The sequence below is a fragment of the Eurytemora carolleeae genome, unplaced genomic scaffold (genome assembly GCF_000591075.1).
Source record: "Eurytemora carolleeae unplaced genomic scaffold, Eaff_2.0 scaffold74, whole genome shotgun sequence".
In the NCBI taxonomy this organism is placed as follows: Eukaryota; Metazoa; Arthropoda; class Copepoda; order Calanoida; family Temoridae; genus Eurytemora; species Eurytemora carolleeae.
Genome location: NW_019396090.1, coordinates 114,157 through 132,874, shown reverse-complemented (window position 1 = coordinate 132,874; position 18,718 = coordinate 114,157). Strand labels below are relative to the sequence as shown.

General features: G+C 31.2%; 1 protein-coding gene across 2 annotated transcripts in view; it reads right to left on the bottom strand.

Moving 5' to 3' along the window:
* Positions 1 to 18,718, bottom strand: part of LOC111718413 (glutamate receptor ionotropic, kainate 2) — a 67,753-nt gene that overhangs the window by 6,364 nt on the left and 42,671 nt on the right. For both annotated transcript variants that reach the window (XM_023493991.1, XM_023493992.1), the window contains exons 21-28: positions 16,438 to 16,541; positions 16,205 to 16,266; positions 15,415 to 15,497; positions 12,000 to 12,106; positions 9,675 to 9,793; positions 9,338 to 9,417; positions 8,007 to 8,030; positions 1,579 to 1,631 (exon numbers count right to left, since the gene is read on the bottom strand). In XM_023493991.1, the coding sequence (XP_023349759.1) occupies positions 1,579 to 1,631; positions 8,007 to 8,030; positions 9,338 to 9,417; positions 9,675 to 9,793; positions 12,000 to 12,106; positions 15,415 to 15,497; positions 16,205 to 16,266; positions 16,438 to 16,541 (632 nt within the window). The remainder of the gene's footprint in view (positions 1 to 1,578; positions 1,632 to 8,006; positions 8,031 to 9,337; positions 9,418 to 9,674; positions 9,794 to 11,999; positions 12,107 to 15,414; positions 15,498 to 16,204; positions 16,267 to 16,437; positions 16,542 to 18,718) is intronic.

Sequence of the window (18,718 nt, the reverse complement as noted above, 5' to 3'; positions counted from 1 at the left end):
ACCAAATTGTTAGTTACCAAAATTGTTAGTCACCAAATTGTTAGTTAACCAAATTGTTAGTTACCAAAATTGTTAGTTACCAAATTGTTAGTTACCAAAATTGTTAGTTACCAAATTGTTAGAAACCAAATTGTTAGTTACCAAAATTGTTAGTTACCAAATTGTTAGTTACCAAAAATCCTCCCATCGAAATTCCCACAAACTCTGACATTTTATAAGACTAACTAGAGGTGTCCTTGGATGGTAACTGGTCCTTATCTGTTTTTAAAGATTGAACGAAGACAAAAATATTGAAAATAAAATAACAAGAATAACAAGAATAACAAGAACAGGAGGAATAACACCATTAAATAGAAAAGCAAAAAATAACAAGTGACAAAATTAGCCTCTCTAAGCCACAAAACGTCTCTCAGAATATATAATATAGGTTTATAAAAAACTGCACTTTTATCAAGTAACAAGAAAATCATCGCAAATCCTCTTGGGCAAATTTTGAATTTATAAACCTTGAAAAAATAAAACATTTTTTTATTCTTTCTTTATTAAAGCATCCACTTGTTTCGTACGATTTGTAACAAAATCAAAATTGTCAAAATGTACTAATTTGAAATTGGTAGATTTAAGCAAACTTGTTTTCAAACCTATTTTTATTGTGAAAATCTAGAATTTATTGCAAAAAAATTAAGAAGAAACTATTTTTACTTTGCACTAAATTTTGGCTTCCCATTAACTGCCTTTATTTTTTGCAGTGCATTTCTTACTTATGACTTGGTATTGCTCTAAAAAAATATGAAAACAAATATTTTTTTATGTTTGCAAATTAAAGGAATTCACGAAACCCTGAATGCTAAGATGGCAATGCCTGATTTACAACGATACCCTTTTAAACCTGTGACTGATCATCGGGGCCTAAGTCCAAAAGTCGTGCTATACAATTGAGCATAATTTGGGACACATTGTTTTTTTTTGAAATTTTATAAATGTTTTATCACAAATAGTTTTTATCATTTGATGATGAAGTTTGATATTCTGGACTAAACCCTATGATGGTAGAATCCAATAGAGAAAGTTTGATCGTTATCTTTAGAATATATTTCAGGGTTAATGGCAACACTTTAATCTCAATTTAATAGTAAAACAGTTTTCCTTTCATAGATATTAGAATATACTAGAGTAGACACCACTTTGTTTCATTCATAGATATAGGAATATATACTAGAGTAGACACCACTTTGTTTCATTCATAGATATAGAAATATACTAGAAAAGACACCATTTTGTTTCATTCATAGATATAGGAATATATACTAGAGCAGACACCACTTTATTTCATTCATAGATATAAGAATATATACTAGAGCAGACACCACTTTGTTCCATTCATAGATATAGGAATATATATTAGAGTAGACGCCACTTTGTTTCATTCATAGATATAGGAATATATATTAGAGCAGACACCACTTTGTTCCATTCATAGATATAGAAATATATACAAGAGTAGACACCACTTTGTTCCATTCATAGATATATGTCAACATATTATGCTTGCAATCTTTCATGAATCCTCTGATTTACCTGTTCTGATCCATATAGGCCCACATCTTAGCATAGGTTGTTATCTTGGAGTCCTGAAATAAAAGGCATAAAGTAAAATTCTTATAAAAGAAAATCATTTTTTAAATATGAGTTTTGGACAAATTGAATATGCCTTAAATGAATTAAAATTGTAATATTTATGGAGTAATTTTTAGCAGGTTTTCAAAGCAGTAAGCATTTTAAGCGATTTAACTTTATCTTAATTGTAAGCAATCTGAACTAGAGTTAGAAATCTGAAATAAAGTAACAATCTGAACTAAAGTAACAATCTGAGCTAAAGTAAACGATCCGGACTGTAATCAACGATCTGAACTAAAGCTAAACTCTTGTCAAGAATCTTAACTATAGTTTGAGATCTGAACTATAGCTAATGATCTGAACCATAGTTAGATATCTGAACTACAGTTAGAGATCTGAACTATAGTTAGAGATCTGAACTATAGTTAGAGATCTGAACTATCGTTAGAGATCTGAACTATAGTTAGAGATCTGAACTATAGTTAGAGATCTAAACTATAATTAGAGATCTGAATTATAGCTAGAGATCTGAACTATAGTTAGAGATCTGAACTAAACTTAGAGATCTGAATCATAGTTAGAGATCTAAACTATAGTTATAGGATATGAACTGAGAGTCAAATATCTGAACTATAGTTAGAGATCTAAACTATAGTTAGAGATCTGAACTAAAGTTAGAGATCTGAAAAATAGTAAGAGACCTGAACTTTAGTTCAGGATCTGAACTTTAGTTCGGGATCTGAACTATAGTTATAGATCTGAACTATAGTTTTCGGATCTGAACTATAGTAAGAGACCTGAACTATAGTTAGAGATCTGAACTATAGTTAGAGATCTGAACTATAGATATGAATTTGAACTTTAGTAACAATCTGAACTATAGTTAAGGATTTGAGCTTTAGAAACAATCTGAACTATAGATAAGGGTTTGAACTTTAGAAACAATCTGAACTATATGAACAGTCCAATTGTTAAATAATAACAAAGAAAGAGCTGATCTAAAGGGTGAGCAATAAAATATTGTAAAAAAACGTATTGTTGCATTCCCCTACGGACTTGGACACTTTAAATTCTTAACTTAAATAAACATGAAAGGAGTTGAGTCTTTGCCACAAAATATGATTTTTAAATTCCTTTATCTTTACAACCCAATGTCATAGACCTCAGATATTTCAAACTATGACTTCTGTTGTATAAAATAATCTAAATTTGAAATATCAACAGTTTGTACAGATAATATAGGTATTAGACAATTGGGATTTGCTGCAAAGACTCAATTCCTTTGAATTGACTTAAAGCATGTACAATGTTAATGATTATCAGAATACAGTTAGATATAATAATTCCACTTAATTTTGGGGATCACTGTACAATGAAATTAAATTTAATTAAGTTTTGACATTTTTATTGTAGCATTGTCATCATTATGATTGATTCTTTTTCGTTCAAATATTACAATTTGTTTTTTACTCCTTTAGCATTTTAAAATTTCATTGTAATGTCCAGATATTTAACAAAATCTAAAATATAACAATTTAAAAGCTTAAAAAACTGCTATTATTGTTTTTCTAAACTTGTTTTCTGTACATAAAGCTGAACCATCTACTGTACAATCCTATTCCTCTGCCTGTACACTCAAACAAGTACATATAATTATTTTCAATAAAAGTGACAGGCAGAATTATTCTGTTAAATGAAGCTGTCAGAATTCCTAACGTTTAAGAATAGAAAACTACGATATCTTCCACACCACTGCCCAGAAAAAAATAAGCCAGGAGAAATGTAATTCCAGTTTTACATGAACCTTATTAATGATGTTAGTCACATACATACATCCCGTACATTTAGACATTTCCCTGGAGAAGAAATATAAAACCTTTCTACCTATTGAATCCTAATGTCCCAAGAGACAGAGCACCAATAAAAATGTAACGAAAATCCATGATTTTTCTAAAAGTCCAACTGGAAGATAAAAAATATCCGATGCTGAAAAGATTTTTGAATGTTAAAATTTAAGTAAAAAAATTGTAATTAAATTTTTGGAGAAACTTTTAATTTTTCAATTTGTTACCTTCCCTAGGCTCATGAAAGCTAGATCAAGAAAAATTTGGACTAAGTCTGTTTAACTGTTTTGACTTTTATTAGAAAAAAACCCAACAAACAGACCTGATACATTTTCAAACCGATAGATTGATAAACCAATGTTTTTCTTCAAAAATTACCAAATATTTCTGCAGTGTTCAATGATTTATGAAAAATGTAGGATTGATTTTTCCGCCGGTTCTCCACGGTTTGATTTTAAAAGAATTTAAAATGTTAAATTTTAATCTTTGGATCGGAAAGCATGGGTTAGACAGATTGACAGAATGATTTCCCTTTTGGTTTAGATGAAAGCATTAACAGTGTGTTACAGTTTCATATAAAAGAGATACTTGACATTTTAAAATCTAAAATTAAAGTTTCCTTTTTTTAAACGTCAGAAATTTCGTAAAATGTAAACATAATTAAATTCAAAAACAGATAGCAACAATATTATACTAATTGTTAATGGCGCCTATCTTAATTTTTTAACACTCAATAATTTCTTGAACAGCTTTATTTAGAGCTTTGTGGGAATGGAATGATTTCTTGATTAGTGTTTGCTTAGTGGGCTAAACAAGTTTACTAATTATCTCTAGGGATGGAAATCAATTCTTGGTTTGATTCAAACATTCTAGGTTTTTGACCACAGTCTCCTGTGGCGGAGCTAAAGACGACCTGTCTCTGAGCTCTAACCTAGCTTCCTCCACGTGGCCGGATATTATATTGTGATAAGACTGTTTCGAGTTATAAAGATGGTTGAACGTATTTAAAACTGTATTCTCTATAATTTCGCAGTTTCTAGATTGCCCACTGGTTTTGTCTCACAAAATACATATCTATGTCTATAAGGCAAGCACAAAAAACGATTGATTCAATAATTTTGAGGTAAACATTTAGGTAAACATCTTTTAAAAGATTAATAGATATGGCAAAATATAAGAAAATTTGAGTAACCCTATCCCGATTGGGCTATTCTACCTGGGGGGGGGGTCCCCCATTCCCTACTAGATTCACATCCCTAGATATTCTTAAATCCCTATTAGATGCACATCCCTAGATATTCTTAAATCACACTAAATGGACATCCCTAGCTATTCTTAAATCCCAATAAATGGACATCCCTAGCTATTCTTAAATCACACTAGATGGACACTGAACACTGAACACTACTTGAATTAGAAAAGTTTCCAACCAGCAGCTCATCAAACTCAGAGCAATCTGAACAACCTAATTTATAGGAAACTAGCTGAAGGGCCCGGCGTTGCCCGTGGAAAAAAAAAAAAAAAATTCCTTTAATAAGGCCAACCATAATCGTGTCCACAAAAATTTTAACCCAATCGGTCCAGCTGTTTGGCCGGCTATACGCAACATATATTTAAACATATACGAATGTCTTGTTTTATTATATAGATATGTTGGTGAAAAACTAAAAAGGTTGTATTTTTTTAGATGTTTTCTTTCATAATAATATAATTTGTTTTTATCTAATTTATAATAATTTTTTTAATAAATCTTCTAGACTTAATGTATACATTCTTATTTATTATTATACATAACTACTATTTACCCCACTGCCTTTTCTTTCTTTGTAAATTAATTTGGGCTTTGTGTTATGTATTGTGAGTTATTACTTTTTTATAGAATTAATTATGATTTTTTTTACCGACATGATATATCTATCATTCTCACAATCTATATATTTTATCTATCACGACTCTATGCTCTTCAACGTTTATAGGACACTCAATAAATGTAAAGACCTTCCTCCTAGTACCTACAATGTAAAGACCTTCCTCCTAGTACCTACAATGTAAATACCTTCCTCCTAGTACCTACAATGTAAAGACCTTCCTCCTAGTACCTACAATGTAAATACCTTCCTCCTAGTACCTACAATGTAAAGACCTTCCTCCAAGTACCTACAATGTAAAGACCTTCCTCCTAGTACCTACGATGTAAAGACCTTCCTCCTAGTACCTACAATGTAAAGACCTTCCTCCTAGTACCTACAATGTAAAGACCTTCCTCCTAGTACCTACAATGACTTTCATTGTAATCTTGAACCAACTTTCTCGCTTAAAAATGTCATGAAAAACTCCTTTTAAACCTTTTTATGCTAAAATGGTACAACTCATGTAACACGTTAAAATAAAACACAGACAATTTGATGCCTTTTTGAAAAAACACCTATTTATCAACTTACTCTAGTAAGTCATATAACGTTAGCAATATCTTCAGTACAGTTGATAAACTTATTTCTATATATAAAAGCTCCCTTTCCTTGATAATATGGATAACTGCATCTTTAGTACTATACCAGCTTGGGAACCCAGCGCTGCCAAGGTTACTAAAAGTCACTCCCGCTGTTTACCCGCACGATTTTAATGGGAAACTAAATTTCGCCATTAAAGTCGACCAACCCAATTTAGAATATTAAAACCAGGCTAAGAACATTCCTGTGGGTCTCCCGAGTTTCCCAATTAAAATTTGAGGCAAATCGATCCAGGGGTTCCTGAATTATAATCGGACAAATAAACAGACAGACACATAGAGATTATATATATATGAAACAGCATCAAAAAGCTACTTTCAATCATGCAGAGGGGTTTCCAAAAACATGCAAGAATTTTGGTTTTGTCTAGATATACCTAATTGAGTAAACTTTAAAGAGATTGTTCACTTTTTTTAAAACACAACTTATATAATTTTTTCATATGAAATCACAAGCACAACTATAAGCCTATCTTACCGTATAAAGGTGTTCCTGAAAACTTTGCAAGAACTAAGAAAAAATAAAAATGCACACATCGCGCGAAAATTAGTTTTGGTGAAATCCATAAAAATGTCGCGAAATTCAACAGAATACTTAGGAACATTTAACACATTGCACACAGGGCTTTTGACATTTTCGCACCTTTATACGATAAGTAGGCTTGGTAATGTTCTTTAATCACAGAAATTATGAAATAATACATTGAGACCTATAAAACTGTATAATAGGAAGACGACATTTTATCAATCTATTGGACGTGTATTAGAGGTTGTTATGAAGCAAATACTTTTCACGATTGGTTAAAAATCATTATATTAAGGAAAATTGGACTGTGTACCTACAGTGGACGCTGCAAAATGACTGTGTTTTAAGTTCATTGGACCATTTAAAAACAACACATGGTTCACAGGGTTACCCACAAATAATGAGACTGTAAAGACGACCTGGAAATCTTTAAATTTCACGATTCCTAGGCTATTAAATAAGTCTTGAATAAAATATTTTTATGGTTTTATCAATAATCATGAAAATAAAAAAACGAGTTTAAAGTTGCTGGGAATAATGAACAAAAGGAAACAGACAATTTGACTCTTAAGTTTAAAAGTCGTTTTCCACAGTTTTAGGGTTCTCAATGCATGTACATTTTAAAATAAGAGGACAATCCCTAAATATACGTTGACCACCCAGAAAGGCACTGTTCAAAAATGTACTTGTTGATGATTTTGTGTCTACAGACGTAGTCGTATATATCAAACAATAGCTTAAAGGGAGTCGTATATATGAAACACTAGCTTAAAGGGAGTGTTGGCGACTAATCTTACTAATATCTGTTGCGTCTATAAGGAGAAAATCGTTAAAAACAACTTATACCAAAGAACGTAGCGTCCATACAAATTCAGAAAGTTGCAACATTCGACTCGGATCGTAAAATAATCAATTTAATTCCAAACAAGTCATTCAGGCATTACAACCAATAATCATCGATTATTTTTCGACGCATTCATATGTAGTTGATATTTTATAGTATTTTTTATTTTTTATGATCTGATAGTTACTTTTGAAAACATATATTCCTGTTTCGAGGATTTTCATATTTTCCCGGAATGTTCGAAAATCCAGCGCCAGCGAAATATTATTTAAAAATTCTGAATGATTTGTTTGAAATTAAATTAATTATTTTACGATCCGAGTTGAATGTTGCAACTTTCTTAATTTAAATGGATTCTACGTTCTTCAGATTCTTTTTTAAAAAAAAATTTCTCCTTATACACGCATCAGATAAAAGTAAGATTTGTAGCGATCAAAAGCGATTATTTATCACCGTAAGCCTATACCCCCTTTCATTTTTCGCGAACACTCCTTTTAAACATTAAGACAGAGAGATATTGTCAATTTACATGTGGACTTGTAAAAGCATTTTTAATAAAAAAAGTCGTCTTTAATGTATTGATAAAATCGCCGACTGCTGAATTTTGATGTACATTAAGAATAGTCCTTAAAATGGGTATATAGAGTATAAAATGGGGGAGTATACCTGGAATTTATGGTGAAATGATTTCTAAAAATAGATTTCTTCATCAAATATCATTTGAAAACTGTGAATTAAAATAGACAAAGGTAGCTGTATTTTTCCATTTTATTTTTCCCGCATTTTAGAATCGGTAAAAACATGGCATATCTAGGGTTTTTGTTTTTCCGAATTTCTTTCAAAATATTGTCCTGACAAATTTTCATTGGATTTTCCATGGGTTACTTTTTAAATGACAATGGTACATTTTCTAATCCATTTTCCACAGCTTTTTTTGGGCAATGGAAACATTTCAAAAGTCTAATTTTCCATGATGACACACAAATTTCATATTCACAAAATGTCATTCGGTAAATTGTCCTTGAAAAAAGGAATCTGGGATTAGTGATAATTTTGTACGGTGGTAGGTGAATATACCAATGTTAATGAAGACGACCTTTTTTATTTAAGTTTTTACTGTCAACGAGCTTTTTTCGCATAGCAAGTTTACAAGTAATTAAAGAGAATTTTTTTAATTGCCAGCTTCTCTTTGTTTTCATGTTTATGTGTATCCATGTGCTGATAAAAAGGTTGATATAAATCAAAAAATAAATCGAAAGGCGTCTTTATTATATTGACATAATCGCCTACCACCATATCAAAAGAAAAGTCTGCTTAAAAAGAATTCGGTAATAAGGGCAACCCTTCTGAAAACTTGACATTGTTAAAGATAACAAAAGGGGAGAAATTTAAAAAATTGTCTCCAGATTATTTTCTAAAGACTGTCTAGATTTTATTTAACTATTTTTAAGGTTTAATTTAATATTTTCTAAGTCTATGGTATTTTAGGGAAGAGGAGGTTGCAGTTTTTAGTTTTCAGTCAATTAGTCACATTTTTGCACATTTCACTACAAGTCTTCATGCAGTTGCATGTTCAGTTTGTGTATATAATCAAATCTTTAAAATAGATGTTGCGTAAAAATAAATGCCTCAAAAATGTTCAAAAGTAAAAAGAAATATGTTGAATGCACTTTTTTGGAAAAAAATCACATCAAACACAAATTCTGGTTAATTTCATCAAACAAAAAATCAAAGAATCTGTTAATACTTATAGAAACCTCGGCTAGTAACTTTTTCAGTACTTTATAAGTTTTGCTTTGAATGTTATCTATAGCTTACAATTTTTTTTTACCATTTTGTGATGTCCATGTAACAGATTCTTTTAATAAACCATAATTAAATTAACCAAGATAATATCCGTTTATCCATAAAAATCACATACAAAAGCAGTCACATCAAATATACTCTTCGAACCCATAAAGCGAGTGTACAGGCAGGTTCCTCGTGTGCGCACTTACCCGGAAGAATGCCGCGGTGGAGCCTCCTTCTACTGCGCCATATTTAATCCTCTGTTGCCGGGCCAGATCTTCAGCAGATTCTGAAATAAAAAAAAAACATTTTATAAGAACTTAACATACAGTGACTTGCGCATTTTGGATTCAGAAACCATGTAGAAATTATCAGAATTACACACTTTTCTCTGATTTATTTTGTTTTTTAACGGATGTTTTATTTTTTTGTTTTAATATTTTAATTGTAACTGCATTTTTAACACTTTTTTTGGGATTTTTCTTTGTTTTCATTTTATTTTTCAAACTGTAAGTGTAGTCATGTTTTGGACAAACGTTTTTTTACCGATTGGTGATTCCATCCTCTCGACTGTAAGGAAAGCTGCTAGGTTTGCTGTATAGGAACTGATCATGATCAGAGTAAAAAACCACCAGAGTCCAGCGATCATTCGAGTTGAGAATGCACTAAATAAATATTTATTTATCAAACATGGTGTCTCTATAAACAGGGAAATTGAATAACACCAGTCAAATCTTTATTAGAAATTAATATGCTGTTGTAAATGCCTTACTCCAATAATGATTCTTAGGTCAGTATCAATCTGGATACTAGCTCCGTATCTGTCGGTATCTATCAATCCAGATACAACCTTGTAAATGCCTTACTCCAATAATGATTCTTAGGTCAGTATCAATCTGGATACTAGCTCCGTATCTGTCGGTATCTATCAATCCAGATACAACCTTAGTAGGACTCCGTGGTCTAAAATCATAATGAAGTCTGTTTCATCTAGGTACAGCTACTGCTCTAGAACTCTCATGTTCCCTCAATATACTTGGTTGGTATCAATCCAGATACAACCTCTGTAGAACTCCGTGGTCTCCAGCAATAATATAGTCTGTAGCATCAAGGTACAGACTGATCCTGAACTCTCTCGTTCTCTCAATATACCCAGTCATGGTATCAATCTGGATACAACTTCAGAATGTATCACCTAGGTACAAACTGCCATAGAATTACTTGGCCTATAATAATACCTTGGTATGCCTCAATTTGTATTTTACTTGTCAATATCTTTGAACCAAGATTCAACTCAGTTTGCTTCACAAGAATATATTACTCTAACACTGTAAACAAGCGGAGTATTATTCCAACTAACGTCTATTTTGAGTTCTATGATACAGGTTAGTTAAGTCGTTATTTACAATCGTAGTTAAATTAATCGCAATACAAGTTTTACATAGTCATTCACAAGCATAGTTAGGTTTGCAGACGTTGTACAACATATTTTATATCCAGATGTGTTCAGGTTTATAAATATGGGGTTTACTACGATATTTATTACATTGCAATGCAATATGCAGGATGAAAAGCAAGTCAACATTTCAGAAATTCCAAATACGAAAATATGTATTTTTTTACAGAAACTGCTCGTTTGTTTATTGTGGCATGATTTTTAAATTCCTATATCTTTGCAACGATGTTTTAGACCTTTGATAGATTATCAATTATTTTAGATCAATAGTCAAAGTTTGAAATATCTAATGTTTACAATTACGTGTCGCAAATATCTCGGATTTGGAAAAAGAAGTTTTATTTTATTGTAAAACCCGACACAAAATCAATGCTGCACGGCGTTTTTTATTTATTTTTATTTCATGTTTGTTGGGACACCACTTGGAAGTGGAACATTCGGTACAATATAAATTTACAAATAAAGATTTATGAATAGTGACAATTTGTATAATGAATAAGGTGATGCTGACACAAACTCAATTATGTTTAATATCTCACCATTACGGTATTATTCTTTGTCAGAATTAGAGACTGGCATCATTGTAAGAATTAGAGACGGGCATCATTGTCAGAATTAGAGACGGGCATCATTGTCAGAATTAGAGACGGGCATCGTTGACAGATTTAGAGACAGAACAAAACTTTTTTGGAATGATTGTGTCGTTTGGAGAAAAAACGAACGATGGATATGTCAGATAAATAAAAAATATAAAAAACGTTTGAACGAACTCCAAACGAAAAAATTACTGAACGAACAAATGTTTCGAAAGTATTTAAAAAAAATAAAGTTTAACAAACGATTTTTTTGAAACACAATTTTAAAAATGATGTTTTTTACTAAACAAACGATTTTTTCCGACAAACCTTTAAAACCAACAATTTTGTTTAACGATCAATTTTACTGAACAATAGATTTTATCGAACGATCGTTCAATTAGAAAACAAACGAAATAGATGAAAAATAACGATAATTTTGAGAAGTACAAAATTAAAGTTTAAAAAAAGCCGAAAGCGCCCATTTCCAGTCTGAATTTAAGAATTTATATAAGGTTTTCTCCGAGCCTGTATAATAAAATCAGAAACCTTAAAGTTTCATTACTTTTATTACTCTCAGTAGTGAATATCTTATACCCGGTGTTTTAAAACCTTGTAGCTCCCATGTTTACAAATAAATACATTCAAGTCTAACTGTACTTAATACATTCTTATCTACCTACCTATAACCTCCGTTTTTAACTATCTTTATACTTACCTGGGGCCTATCTGTTACCTACCTACCTACCTACCTACCTACCTACCTACCTACCTACCTACCTACCTACTTACCTACTTACCTACCTACCTACCTACCTGCCTATGTGTTTGAACTCCTACCTGGGAAGTACATCAACTCCTTGTCCAAGGAGTGAGGCTGCAATAAACCAAAATGAGTTCATGACGGTGAACGTGTTTCCAGTTGGTTCAGTCACCTCAGTCTCAGCCTAGTAATGAACAGTAAATTATTCAAAATTAACAAAGAACAAATCACATTTTTGAATTGTGATTTACTTTAAAAGTAAACATGTCGTACCATTAGAAAAAATTAACAACAGTTAAATTTTGTTAAAAACTTTTATTTCTATGTTCCAATATCAATCATTTTAGTTTTTAATCCTCTTTTTTTTCAGAAAAATTGTAAACATTTAAGTTTTCAACTTGAAGAATGCCACAACTTTTTTGTTATAACTTAAACTGTTTATCTGAAAATTGATAGTTTAAAACTAGTTTTTACTTTTTTAACATTTTTAATAGGGTTTCTTTTATCAATCTTCAGACAGAAAACCAAAGATATCTCAATAATTTAGTGTTCGCCTGGGGAGAGGTTTTCTGGCAGCAAATTGTCATTGATTAGATAATCTTTAAACGGAGGGTCCTTTAAATAGGACTGTAAATTTAATTTTATATGCCCCTCTATTAAAATTCACAAGTGTATCCTTAAAAGCTGTGTCTGAATTGGTATGAAATAGAACTTCATGTTTTTAATCTTGAAAACTATTTATTTTCATTTATGGTTTGTCACAGTGACGCAAGCATTTCAAGGGTACCGTTGTAAATTTAATGCACGCCTTTTTATATTTTTTTGAGAGGGTCATTTAAACCACGACACGAGTCCCCTTGATACGATTATAAAATAAAAGTTATTTTATAATTCTGACACTCGAATTCAAATCCTAAAAAAAGTTGTTTAGTAAATTCTTAACTTGTAATTACTTGTTTACTTGTATACACTCGAAACTGATATGACAATAAAGTTTGTTTACCCTGTGAAGTATATCTCTTGATATGAGTTTCTACGTAAATAAACATACTAACAAAAACCTATAGAGTAGGCGGAGCAGACAATATTATTTCTGAATCAGTAAAATAAACAACAAAGATAGATCCCAGCCAACAATCATCAAATATATCATTTTTCAGGTAAAAATAAATTTATTCATTATAATTTTTTTTATATTTATCATTTTTTTGGTTGAAAAATCAAACGAACGGATTAAACTTTTTTTGACCCGCTGTTTTGTTTCCAATCAACGTCAGAAAATGTAGCATTCAACAAATTTTATAAAATTATTTTGTTGCTATTTTTACGATTTTAGAAAAACCTTTTTTAATAAATAAAGAAACAAAGTTATTGGAAGAACAGCGCCCAAGATTACAGTTTATGTCTTCATCTCCATTATTTTGATTATTATTGGTGTTCACGTGTTCTGCGGGAAATTGGTAGTTTGTCGCTTAAATCTGACAATACAGTTTTTGTCTGCATTGTATCTTCTTTCAGTGACTAATCAGAGATATTCGGGATCATTTCCGGTTTCCGGATATAAATTCTACAGAGGACTAATGTACAACCGGAAGTGGAAAATACAAATCGCTGAGAATTTACATTTTGTTAATTGGGGTAATTTCTTTGTTTTGAAAACCCAAATTGTAAAAAGCGGATTTGCAGAAAGAAGTTAAACACAAAGTCAAATCTGCTCTGTAACTGAACAGAATGTAGGAAATAACAAATTTATGAGAGTTTTTTTAAGAAAAAAACTCCACATGAAGACGACAAAAAAATGCGGGAACACCTCCCGAAAATTTAAACATTAAAATTACATGTGTTCGACCACTTCAGGGTTTTGAAAAACTAAGAATAACAGTGATTTTTGTTTGTGTTTTTAATTTAGAAAATAGATAACAATTCCTTAACAATTTCATATCTGAATTGTATTTTAACTGGTGTGAGTTCAATAGCACGGAATAGGGATAGTTACATTGATCTAACTCCCTCAGTTCTCATACAGATCCAGAGCTAAACTCAGATTGGATAGTTCCATTGATGTAACCCCTTCAGTCCTCATACGGACCTGGAGCTAAGCTCGGATTGCAAGTAGTCCGGCCGATAAACAGGACAACATATTATCTATTTTGTACATAGCTATAGGTCGGAGAGAAAGTGGGGCGGATGATATGTCGCCAATGTGGAGAAATAAAAAACATGCTTTGAACACATGTTTGAAAGCGTGGAAAACCAAAGCCACCGTTGCCCCAGATCCTAGTTTAAATTCAAGCCAATAAGCATGTACCCATACTTGGAGAAAGAGAAAATAGGATCCGCCTGGGCTGAAACTGAAATAGGATCCCCCTGGGCTGAAACTGAAATGAAGCCACTTATCACCTAGAGTCAGAAGTCGGAAGATTAATTCGTCGTTCGAGGCGAATTTAAGTCGAAGAGTCTGCCAGAGAGCTCCGGCTTTTCATTATTCATTAGTATCATTTTATTTGTTCATTTTTCAGTTGTAAATACATTTTTTCCTATGGTCTGTAGGTTTACTTACACCAGTTTTCAGGCTTCAGATTTCCTTTATATCATACCACTTGTTAATGGTAAAAGTATTAAAACTACTTTTTATGTCGGTAAAACTAGTGATGGAAAAAATGTTCCCACACAAACATCCCTTAGTTCAAAACTTTTTATTCTAAACGTTTACTTTCCTTAAATATTGCCAAATTTTGATAATATGTGAAAAAAACGATCATTTTGGTTCGTTCTTCTCTTTTTATATTCTCTGAAGATATAAATATTAAAAGTTTTGAAGCTTTTTTTAATGTAAACTTATAGGTTTTTTGGAGGGGGAGGGAAGCGAGGAAGAGAACAGCTGCCTCCCCCCCTCTCTCTCTCTAATTACAATCCTACAGTTCTTGAGTTAATAGATGTTGAAAGTGATAGTTGATGAAATGTAAGAACTATCTTCTCATTATACAATTAGCAGCTCAAATTAATTATATTGTATTTAAGCAAACATAATAATTGGGTTTACTCTCTTGCCATCAACCTACCCCCTACCCCTTCATTCATCAACCTACCCCTTACCCTTCATTAATTAACCTACCCCCTACCCCTTTATTCATCAACCTACCCCCTTCCCCTTTCATTCATCAACCTACCCCCTACCCCTTCATTCATCAACCTACCCCCTTTCCCTTCACTNACCTACCCCCTTCACCTTCATTCATCAACTTACCCCCCTCCCCTTTATTCATCAACCTACCCCCTACCCCTTCATTCATCAACCTACCCCCTTCCCCTTCATTCATCAACCTAACCCCTTCCTTTTCATTCCTCAACCTGAACCCCCTTCCCCTACATTTTTTTATTGCTACTTAAAATGTTGATTTTCAGCTACTGTAAACGATTTGCTTTAAACAATATAACATAAACATAATATGGCTTAAATGTCATCATCCTATTCCAGAGATTTATAATTACCTGTGTTGCCACTGTACGGACAGGATTGCCTGTACATGTAAATATTGCCTCGTACAACGGGTCTTGACGCGCCAAACGTAAACCTTAAGTACACAGATCAAATTACACAAAATTACTAACTTGTTAAAACCTCTGTAGTAACACAGTACACAAAAGAAGACAAATAATAAATAAAAATGATCTAGCTTTATTAATTGATTAATGGCGTCTTTATTGTACAGGGTATCCCACGAAACATTACAGCTGGTGAAAATCTATAATGTCTTCTTCACAGTATTAGATATAAAACTCTTTTTGCAGTTTACGTCGTTAATAATCTTTTACTCAAATATACTTTATTTTGAAATCAATGTTACTATAATATGACTGCCATACAATCTTATTGAAATATTCCTCTTGGAATTAAACATGTAAAAATTTGAATATCTCTGGTCGGGAGTTGGCAGCTGGACCGTTAAAAAGGGGTTGGCCTTACTTTAAAAAAAATTATATTTTTAGAATAAAAAATATTTCCATGCATTTAATACAGTGTGTCCCACGAAACATGACGTTGATTAATAGTTATGAATGTCGTCTTCTTTATACTGTATTAGATATCAAAAGCTTTTTGCAGTTTATTTTGTTAGAAAAATCTTTTGTTCAAAAATATTTTACTTTGAAATCAATTTTACTATAACATGACTCCAGAATAATATTTTTATTATTGTCTTTGCTATCAAACGACTTAACAAATTATGGAAGCAGACATTCTAAACTATTCACCAATTATCATGTTTCGTGCCGGGGGTACCTGATTCACTTCGTTCTAAGGCAGGAGGTTTCTTTTCAGACACTGGTTCATAAGGACTCAACCTAGATTCATACATAGCACTTTAAAGGTTAGATTTTGCTCCCAAAAAAGATTACTGAAATAATTATGCAAAAAGAGTTGGAAGCCGCACTGCTTTTTTGAAGTAAATTGTCTAACTTAAGTTCGAGAAATTTTGAAATTACTGCAACGAACAGGAATTATGAAATTATTACCGTGAAATTGTGTAGAGTATGAGAGAAACTGCCAAATACGCTGTTAGTATATAGATCCATACATCTATAGAGAGCGGAGACATAAAGGAGAATAGGTTGGGATCCTTCACAAATACAACAATTATAAACGATGAGAAAATAAAAATCTTTGATTCAGATTTTTTTTTATTTTTATATTAACTGATAAGCTTTAGTCTATGCTACAGTTGAAATACAAATTATGCCAACCAAGTAATATTTTTAGTTTTAAACGAACTAAAATTTTGTTAAAAATGAAAAACAAAATAAATATGACGACTTTTTGCATTGCAATGATGCTTCCATTTAAAAATTCGGCTATAAGACTATGAGTTTAATTGGGGGGAGGGGGGATATATATCGAAATATATCCTATCTGTATTAGGGGCAAGGGTATTAACTTTAAGTAAAATTTTAAATATTTTAATAAAAAAAATCTTTGTATTTTATTATAAAGTAAACAAATACTTTGTTGACTAGAAAACCTGTTTATTGTTTATATTTACGTTTGTTTTCTTCCGAGTCAGCTCAATTCAAAAACCAAATATATGGAGAGAGAGAAAGACTTGATTACATTTGTTTCAAGGAAAGCTAATTGAAGGAATCTGCATGGAAAAATAAAATTGGAGATATCTGTCAGAAGATTTAATTTAGAGTTGGGTGTTTTTTTTTTTTTTTGTTTTTTTTTTAATATTTTTAGGATTTTTAGACTTTCAGGAGACTTCGCTAAACTCTGAGAAATTTAACATATTTCTTCATTGTATTTTATAAAAGTTTGCATGACTCTGGCAAAAGATATCAAAAATAAAAGATATAATTTTTCAAATTGTTCGCTACCGAACGATTGATTTTGTTTTGTTTAGGTTTATACGTTTTTTCAGAGACCACATTTTGAATCAATTTTACCAAAAAAAACTCATAAAAAAGACCCCTAAAAGCCAAATTTTTAAAAATATCTAAAAAGTGATAAATGCAATTGTATTTTATAAAAATAAATCGGATTGTTGTTCTTAAAATTTAAATTGTTTTTCTTTTTTTCTGGAATAGAATATGATTTCAAGTGACCTTCCATTTATAAAGAGGATTTTTCAATTCTTAACTTCCGCTGAAAGATTTGCTAAAATTGGAGCTAACAAAAATACTTAATTTTTTTTTTAACATTCAGAATCAAAAATAAATTTACCAGCCAAAGAGAACAACTCTAAGTTTTCTTATTCTCACAGAATGATAGAATAATAGTCAAGCAATATTTGAGTTGTCGAACAGTCTTTTGGAATTGTCAAACGCAACGAAAAATTTAAAACTACAAACACAGCTCTTTAATAAAGCTTATTAATGTTTGGCAATTATATTTTTTCTTTCATCAGAATATAATGTTATAAAACATATTTGATGAATACAGAGAACAATGTATATTAAAGAAGAGAGCTTTTATCTCTTTCATTTCCTTGAACTAGGGAGCTCCTGCTTCTCAGAACATTTTCAAATTGTCAAATATTGTTCGAATTCAGCCCAGAAAATAGTTAGAAATAAACGTATACAATTTTAACTTTATATTCCACTATGGGTTTAACTTATTTTAATATATATAAATATAAACACCGGAATATCTGAAAAATACACTAAAAATAGGTTTCTGGAAATATTTCAACCGTTACTATTACAGGTCTCCGTTATCAAGAATAATTTGTAATAAAAAAGTAAAAAATTTCAAGAAAATAAAGTCTATCCAATTTTCAATCTTGAGGATTTTTTCAACAGGATGTTATATTGCCAAATTTTAGGACTTAATTCCATATCGAATAAGCTGACATTTTTTTGTGGACACTCATGGGTAGCCTGGGGGTGAAATAAGCTAAAAAATTTGACTTTTTTTCAATTTTTCAATTTTTTTTTGTATTTTTAATTTTTTCAATATTTTTTTCTTTTTACGGGCAACGCCGGGTCCTTCAGCATGTTACGTAATATAAATGAGAAACACATAATGGATCTCCTAATTTTAGTCTCTTCGTTTAAAAAATCTAAACATGATTGAAAATATGTCGGTGTACTCATGACAGGATTTACTTTGTTGTTCTTTGTTTTACGTGGGCGTACGATCCTTATAAAATCAATAGTTTAACAGATAATATACGGTGGTACGCGATTATATCAATACAATAAAGACGACTTTTGATTTTAATTTTGATTTATATCAAGCTGCTAAACATTATAAGTCAAGAGAAGCTGTCATTTAAAAAAGCTTCCCTTTGATAACTTGTAA